Genomic DNA, 9,077 nt, shown 5'->3' on the forward strand with positions numbered 1-9,077 from the left:
ACACCCTATGCTACAACCCTGCATCATCTCATCATTTAACCACGGTCCCCACACTACCATGGGTTCAACAGCACAGCAGGTAGATTCTGCGCAAAGTGGATAATAGCAGGCTAATCCAGAGACAACTACAACCATACTCACATTAGGAAATGTGGTGGAGAGTCATCATCATCATCGTCGCGACGGTAGAGCGAGAGCAGTGATCACGATACCACTACTGATAAGGGTGATCACACTGATAGCAGCACATCGTGAGAAGAAGAGAGATCGGATCGCCAAAAACATCGCAGACCACATCGGAAGGTCTGCTGACCGACTATCAGCGAAGATCAAGTCAGTGTAGTACCAACCAGTAATCAGATCAGTTGATCAGTTGAGCACGCGATCCGTTAAATTCATTAATTATGTACCTAGTTTAAATTAATTAAAATTATTATCGATCAGAAATATATGTAGTTTATTAAAGCTTGTGTTAATGGTACATCGCGAGTGTTCTTTGGTCATTTGATGCCCGAAAACCCAATACCACAAGTGATCGTCGCCTGAGTACCCGCGGGCCGTCCGTTCCCGATTATCTTCAGCCAGCAGCAGCAATTTACCATCTTTAATCCGTGGTGAGTGCAGAAACAGTCCGGCAAAGGATTTTTAACCCCATCGGTGTTGGCCCGGGCCCATTGGAGCCAACATTTTGGTCCTTCGAACCGGATCGTCGGACTGGCATCAAATTCCACGGACATTCCAAAAGGACCCATCGGCGCTACTCACGCGCCATTGTAGCTGTTGGCATTGTACTCGGACGCCATCGCGACCTACATGACGCTAGGAGTTGGCGTCATTATCACCCAGAACAATAGCGCAACCCAATCGACGCTAAGGATTCGCCATCTTTTCGGAACATCAAACCTTCGACTGGACATTCGCGCCAAAGGATTTTTCTCAGTTCCGCTAGTCAGTTAAAATAACTCAGGTGCATGTAATTGGACCGACCTACATGGCACATTATTCATACATCGGTTCCTGGATAACGAAAACCCTTTGCCGGAGCAGGAAAAATACCATCCACTAATTTCAACGAAATCGGCAATTACCAGAGAACGTAAAACGAAGAGGGAGCACAATATTCTGTTTCTCCAGGTTAGTGAAGAATAGTATATGCCAGCCGAAGCTGGGATCTCAGATATTATACGTATTGATTATTGTTCATCCTCTTCGACTGTGCCATTTTACAATATTCCGGTTGGTGGTTGCATAAGCAACTGAGGCCGCTATTAAGTACCTACCATCATATAAAATCATATTTTTGGAAAATCGCAATTTGAATTGATTCTTATTCTGTGCTGCTGGTAGTTTCTCCAGGTGAGCTACAGCAGTATATAGCCAGCCGTGGCCAAGGTCTATTTGATAGTACATCCTGGTTTTCTCCTCTTCTTATTCCTAACCCGGAGCGTTGTGAGACACTATTTGACGCCATATTAAGTCACGCTGGTATACGGATACTAGTTTCGGATTTTCAATTTTTATTTGGATTTGGTGCGCAGTCTTTTCGTCCAGGTAAAATACAGAACAGTATATGCCTGGCGAAGCTAGGGCGTATTGCAGTATACTACACCGTTTCCCTCTCCTCTCGTGTGTGACAAACTAACACTATGGCTCCCGCTGCATCATCCGCTGCCAAGAAAGGGTCATCTCTAAAGCTGTTAACAACGAAGTTGAAGGACGTCCAATCATCATTCAACGATATCTGGCAGTTCGTAGAGAACTTCACGGAAGAGGCTACAATCACCGAAGCGGAGATACGCCTGCAGAAACTCGACGAGCTGTGGGAAAGATTTGGTGACATTCTAGTTGAAATCAAATCTCACGATGACTATCCTGCCGATGGGGACGGTTATGAAAAGGAACGAAAGGAGTTCAGCGACTACTACTATAGGGCGAAATCGTTTCTCTTGGATCGGGTCAAAGAGCGACAGGAGCATTCGAGTTTGGAACAGTCCCTCCCTGTCGGGGACACGACGATGCAGGGTACGTTGGATCACGTGCGGCTCCCGCAGATAAAGCTACAGTCTTTCAACGGGGACATCGACGAGTGGCTGAGTTTCCGGGACCTTTTTACATCCTTAATCCATTGGAAGTCTGACTTACCGGAAGTGGAAAAGTTCCACTACCTCAAGGGGTGTCTGCAGGGCGAACCAAAGAGCCTAATTGACCCTTTGCAGACCACAAAGGCAAATTATCTAATTGCCTGGGACATGCTGTTGAAACGGTACAACAACAGCAAGCTGCTGAAAAAGCGACAGGTGGAGTCGCTGTTCAAGTTGCCCAGCCTTTCGAAGGAGTCCGCTTCAGAACTACACATTCTGTTGGAAGGTTTTGAGAGAGTCATCCAAACGCTTGATCAAACTGTGCAGCCTGGAGATTATAAGGACCTCCTGCTAATCAATCTTCTCACCGTGCGGCTGGATCCAGTAACCCGTAGAGGGTGGGAAGAATGTTCGGCTAGCAAGGAGACGGATACACTGAAGGATCTGACAGAGTTTCTGCATCGTCGAGTTCAGGTACTGGAGTCGATACCACCAAGATCAATGGATAACAGGGGCATCCATCAGTCACAAGCGCCTTCGAAACAGAAGCCGCCTAATGTGAAAACCAGCTACAGCACAGCACAATCGTCTGGGGGACGCTGTGTGGCATGTGCGGCAAACCATCTGCTGTATCAGTGCGGTTCATTTCAGCGGATGTTGGTGGCGGAACGAGACGCATTACTTCGGACTCATTCACTCTGCCGAAACTGCTTCCGACAGGGTCACCAAGCAAGGGATTGTCAGTCCAAATTCTCGTGCCGCAATTGCAAGGGTCGGCATCATACCATGGTCTGCTTCAAACGCGAGAAAGATAGCAACGGCAAGGGATCAATCGTTGCAAATGATGGAACCTCTACTACTGCGAAGGAACCTCAAGCTTCTTCCATCCAAGGGGCTAATCTTGCAGCTACCGACGTGTCAGCATCCAATCCAGCTCAGCAATTTTCGTCACAGGTGCTGTTGGCTACTGCGGTAATCGTTGTCGAGGATGATGATGGTAGACATATTCCAGCTCGTGCTCTGTTGGACTCGGGATCAGAGAGTAATTTTATTACGGAGCGGTTGAGTCAACGATTGAAAGTTAAACGGCAGAGAGTAGATATTTCGGTGCTCGGAATCGGCCAGGCCGGCACTAAGGTCAAGCAGCGGATTTTAACAACGATTCGGTCACGAGTTTCCGATTTTTCACGAGAAATGAGCTTTCTCGTATTGCCAAAGGTAACTGTAAATCTACCTACGGCTACGATCAACGCAACAGGATGGGCAATTCCAAATGGCGTTCAATTGGCCGATCCGTCATTCTATGTTTCCAAGGGTGTGGACATAGTACTCGGCATTGAAGCCTTTTTCGACTTCTTCATAACTGGTCAGAAAATTTCACTTGGTGAGCAAATGCCAGCTATAAACGAGTCGGTGTTTGGATGGGTGGTGTGCGGTGGTCTGTCAGTTCCCAATCAATCGCTACAGATCAACTGCAATTTATCTATGTCGGATAGCCTGGATGCGCTACTGGCACGATTTTGGGACTGTGAAGAAATAGAATCGGTGGTAAACTATTCTCCGGAGGAAGTGCGCTGTGAGGCATTATTCGCACAAACGGTCCAACGTGGAACAGATGGACGGTATACTGTTTCTCTACCGAAGGACGAAGAAATTCTTGCACGGATGGGCGATTCAAGGGACATCGCATTCCGACGGCTCCTGGGAACGGAGCGCAGGTTAGCAAGGAACGCTGACTTGAAGGAACAGTACGTTTCGTTTATGGACGAGTATTGTCGTTTGGGACACATGAAAAGGGTCGAGATTAATCCGCACGATACAATCAAGCGTTGCTATCTACCACATCATCCGGTGGTTAAGGAGGCAAGCACGACCACAAAGGTTCGAGTGGTCTTTGACGCATCTTGCAAAACTTCGTCGGGCATCTCGTTGAACGATGTACTACTGGTGGGGCCGGTGATTCAGGAGGATTTACGGTCGATAATCATGAGATGCAGAACCAAGCAAATCATGATTGTAGCCGACGTCGAAAAAATGTTTCGGCAAATAGATGTCAAACAGGAGGAGAGACCACTGCAATGTATTCTTTGGCGCCCATCGCCTGCGGATGATGTAGCAACGTACGAACTTAATACGGTAACCTACGGTACCAAACCAGCACCGTTCCTAGCAACGCGCACACTAAAGCAACTAGCGTTAGATGAAGAAATTCGATTTCCGTTGGCAGCCCAGGCAGCTATCAAGGACACGTACATGGATGACGTGTTAACAGGATCGGACAACGTTGAAGAAGCGATCAAGCTACGAATTCAATTAGATGAGATGATGTCCAGCGGGGGATTTCGTCTCAGGAAATGGGCTTCCAACGCAGCTCCAGTTTTGGATGGAATCGCTGAAGAAACCTTAGCGATACGCGATGCTGATGAGATCCACTTGGACCCAGACCCCTCAGTGAAAACCTTGGGACTTACATGGTTGCCAAATACCGATGTTTTCAGGTTCCAGTTCAATATTCCGACGCCTGATACTGTGGATGGCTTCTCCAAACGTCGTATTCTTTCGATAATAGCCACACTGTTTGACCCATTGGGACTCATAGGAGCCACCATCACAACCGCCAAGCTGTTCATGCAGCTTTTATGGACGCTGAGAGACGAGGATGGCAACAGGTTAGACTGGGATCAACCTATACCACCAACGGTGGGTGAGAATTGGCGAAAGTTCCGCCTCCAGTTACCGTTATTGAACGAGATACGAATTAACCGAAGTGTGATTCTACCTAGTGCGGTGGCAATAGAGTTACACTGCTTCTCGGATGCTTCTGAGAAGGCATATGGAGCGTGCATTTACATTCGGAGCCAAGATGCAGAAGGGAAGGTGGCGGTTCGTCTGTTAGCATCCAAATCGAGGGTTGCCCCTTTAAAATGCCAAACGATACCGAGACTTGAGCTTTGTGGAGCGCTCATAGCTGCTCAATTGTATGAGAAGGTACAGAAGTCTGTTCGAATCAACTCTCCCGTTTTCTTCTGGACAGATTCCACTTGTGTGTTGCGGTGGATTAAAGCGGTACCATCTACGTGGATCACGTTTATTGCCAACAGGGTGGCGAAAATACAAAACCTAACGGAACATGGGGAATGGCGTCATGTTCCCGGAATACATAATCCTGCTGATTTGATCTCCAGGGGAATTTCCCCACAAGATATTATAAATAACGAATCCTGGTGGAATGGTCCATCCTGGTTGGCAGAAGCTCGTGATCAGTGGCCCCAGTATCCTGGCGATTTGAATAGCGAGGAGGAAGAAGAGGAAAGGCGTCGTACGGTGATTGCAGCTCCAGCTTCATCAGTGACAGAATTCAACGATTGGTATATCGGTAAATTTTCGTCATATTCGGAAATGGTACGACGGACAGCAATTTGGTTGCGACTAATGAAGTTACTGCGCACGCCGAAGGAAGACCGTCAATCAGGGTTTCTCACTAGTATCGAGCTACGGGAAGCAGAATGTGTTTTAGTTCGCCGTGTGCAGTTAGAGGCTTTCTCCAAGGAGTGGAAGGCACTATCAAAGGGCGAGCCGGTACCAGGTCAATCACCGTTACGGTGGTACAATCCAATCATCGCCGAAGATCGTCTCATCAGGTTGGGTGGAAGATTAAGGCACTCCAAGGAATCAGAAGAGACTAAACACCCCATGGCACTCCCAGCTCGCCATCGCTTCACTCGCATGTTGCTGCAACACTATCATGAGCGGTTACTTCATGCTGGACCTCAACTGCTTTTGAGCGTCGTTAAACTCCGCTTCTGGCCTTTGCGTGGGAGAGATATGGCAAGGCAGATAGTGCACAAGTGCCAGAGATGCTTTAGATCGAAACCTACACCCGTGAAGCAGTTCATGGGAGAACTACCAGAGGCTCGGGTGACAGTCTCTCGCCCATTCTCAAAAACGGGGGTAGACTACTTTGGACCAATTTATTTAAGACCTGTTCCCAGGCGAGCGGCGGTGAAGGCGTACGTCGCAATTTTCATCTGTCTATGCACAAAGGCAGTGCACATGGAGCTCGTTTCGGACCTCTCTACCGACCGGTTCCTGCAAGCACTTCGTAGGTTTGTGGCAAGGAGGGGTAGATGCACCGACCTTTATTCCGACAATGGTACCAATTTTGTCGGAGCACGAAACAAACTGCTGGAGTTCTTGGAGTTACAAAATAGCAAGCAACACCGGGACAAGGTGTCCAAGTTCTGTGCGGACGAAGGCATGCGGTGGCATTTCAGCCCTCCAAGTGCCCCGCATTTCGGAGGACTGTGGGAAGCAGCAGTCCGTTCGGCCAAACATCATATTCTGCGAGTCCTTGGAAATAATCCAGTCACGCCGGAGGATATGAACACGTTGCTGATTCAGGTGGAAGGATGCTTGAATTCCAGACCAATTACAGCTCTTTCTACTGACCCAAACGATCTGGAACCATTGACACCGGCACATTTTTTGGTAGGAACGTCATTACAGTCCATTCCTGAACCCGAATACGAAGACATCCAAACAAACCGTCTGAACCGATGGCAGCTGATGCAGCGAAACCTTCAAGATTTCTGGACGAGATGGCGAAGGGAGTATTTGTCTCAGCTCCAATCTCGAATAAAACGTTGGCGCCCGCCGATACAAGTGGAAGTGGGAAAGCTTGTTATCATACAGGACGATAATCAACCTCCCCTACGCTGGAAGATGGGAAGAATACACGCCATTCATCCTGGAGACGACGGGGTCGTGCGGGTGGTGACACTAAAAACAGCCACCGGCATGCTGACTCGACCAGTTGAGAAAATATGCATCTTACCTGCAGCAGAATTCGTCGACGATGCTGAGTCAGGTGATCATCAAGATTAGGGAAAGCTTCATCCTCCCCATCCCCTCCCACGTCGAAGAGGAGCCTTTTCTTTCTTTCTTTCAGAAATGCAGCGATTTCAGGGTGGGTGAGGATGTTTAGTAACTACAAGGATACACCCTATGCTACAACCCTGCATCATCTCATCATTTAACCACGGTCCCCACACTACCATGGGTTCAACAGCACAGCAGGTAGATTCTGCGCAAAGTGGATAATAGCAGGCTAATCCAGAGACAACTACAACCATACTCACATTAGGAAATGTGGTGGAGAGTCATCATCATCATCGTCGCGACGGTAGAGCGAGAGCAGTGATCACGATACCACTACTGATAAGGGTGATCACACTGATAGCAGCACATCGTGAGAAGAAGAGAGATCGGATCGCCAAAAACATCGCAGACCACATCGGAAGGTCTGCTGACCGACTATCAGCGAAGATCAAGTCAGTGTAGTACCAACCAGTAATCAGATCAGTTGATCAGTTGAGCACGCGATCCGTTAAATTCATTAATTATGTACCTAGTTTAAATTAATTAAAATTATTATCGATCAGAAATATATGTAGTTTATTAAAGCTTGTGTTAATGGTACATCGCGAGTGTTCTTTGGTCATTTGATGCCCGAAAACCCAATACCACAAGTGATCGTCGCCTGAGTACCCGCGGGCCGTCCGTTCCCGATTATCTTCAGCCAGCAGCAGCAATTTACCATCTTTAATCCGTGGTGAGTGCAGAAACAGTCCGGCAAAGGATTTTTAACCCCATCGGTGTTGGCCCGGGCCCATTGGAGCCAACATTGATATTTTTTAATATTTGAATGTTTGAATTTGAATTTCTGATTCACAGAATTTTTGAATTCTTTGCTCTTCGAATTTTGGAATTTTTAATAATTGAATATTGGAGTTATTGAATTTTTGAAACCAGAATTTTCAAATTTTTGCATGTTTTAATCATTGATTTTTCGAGTTTTTGAATTTCTGAACCTTTGAATTACCGGATCTTTGAATTTTTATTTCTTTTTCAATTTTTGAATTTAAAAATCTTCGAATTCTTGAATTTTCGAATATTCGAATTTCTGAATTTTTGATGTCTTCAATTTTTGATCTTTTGAATTTGAGAATTGTGTGCTAAAAGGGCTTTACATTTTTTTTGTATTTTTAGTGCTTTTGAATTTTAGTAATTCTGTATTTTTGATTTTTTCTTTTTGTATTTGTATTTTTATTGTGGTTGTATTAATTTGATTTGGAATTTTTGCATCTTTGTATTTTAGAACTATTGAATTTGTAATACTTGAATTGCATTACATGAATTTTTGTATCATTATGTTTCTGAATTTTTGGGTCTTACTTTTTGAACATTTCGATTTTTGAAGTTTATAATTTTTAACATTTGAATTCTTCAACTTTCCTGAATTTTTGAAGATTTGATTTTTCATTTTTAGACTTTTTTAATTATAACATTGTTTAATTTTGGAATCGAATTTTTTTAATTTTTTGTGGATGTTTGTTGTTGTTATTGGAATTCTCTAATCTCAAAATTTTTAAATTTTTGATTACAGATATCTTGAATTTTAGATATTTTTAGCAAGCAATTTATATATTTTTGTTACTTCTGTCATTTATTTTCAAAAAACTATAAATTTTTCGCTCTCAACGTCTTGTATTTCTGATTTTTATAATTTACATAATTTATCCTGTTTTAGAATTTCTTTCAGTTTTTGAATTTACAAATTATTGAATTTATCATTCCTCAGTTGTGCTTAATAACACTAGTAACAGTGACGTAGTGCTCTGCCAGTGATGTTATGCAGCAAAGCTAGCGTTGTGTGGCTGGACCACATAGTCGCAGCGAAGGATACCAAGCTGCACAAAGCCGCTGACGGTCCACCTGAAGAGGTGTTAACAAACCCGCCGGCGGATGTGCAAACCCACCTGTGATTCACTTATTTGTCTGGTTTACTCCACAGTTTATAGAGAACATTTGCGCAAAGAGTGAAGACAAAAAAGACTACCTATCGTGCACAATTGGAATCCGTCTTTGTAGCAATTTTGCTCGATAAGTGGACTTTTTTGGCTTCACTCTCTGCACACTCTTTGCGCCCCTTTATAC

General features: G+C 45.1%; 1 protein-coding gene across 1 annotated transcript; it reads left to right on the forward strand.

Moving 5' to 3' along the window:
* Positions 1-1,646: 1,646 nt before the first annotated feature.
* LOC131680013 (uncharacterized) lies at positions 1,647-6,965 on the forward strand. Its single transcript, XM_058960748.1, has one exon. The coding sequence runs from the start codon at positions 1,647-1,649 to the stop codon at positions 6,963-6,965; it is 5,319 nt and encodes a 1,772-aa protein (XP_058816731.1).
* The last annotated feature ends 2,112 nt before the right edge of the window (positions 6,966-9,077 follow it).

This window comes from Topomyia yanbarensis, chromosome 2 (assembly GCF_030247195.1).
Source record: "Topomyia yanbarensis strain Yona2022 chromosome 2, ASM3024719v1, whole genome shotgun sequence".
Taxonomy (NCBI): Eukaryota; Metazoa; Arthropoda; class Insecta; order Diptera; family Culicidae; genus Topomyia; species Topomyia yanbarensis.

Bases quoted from the DNA above. Each gene is read 5' to 3' on its own strand.
- LOC131680013 (XM_058960748.1), top strand. From the start codon at position 1,647: ATGGCTCCCGCTGCATCATCCGCTGCCAAGAAAGGGTCATCTCTAAAG.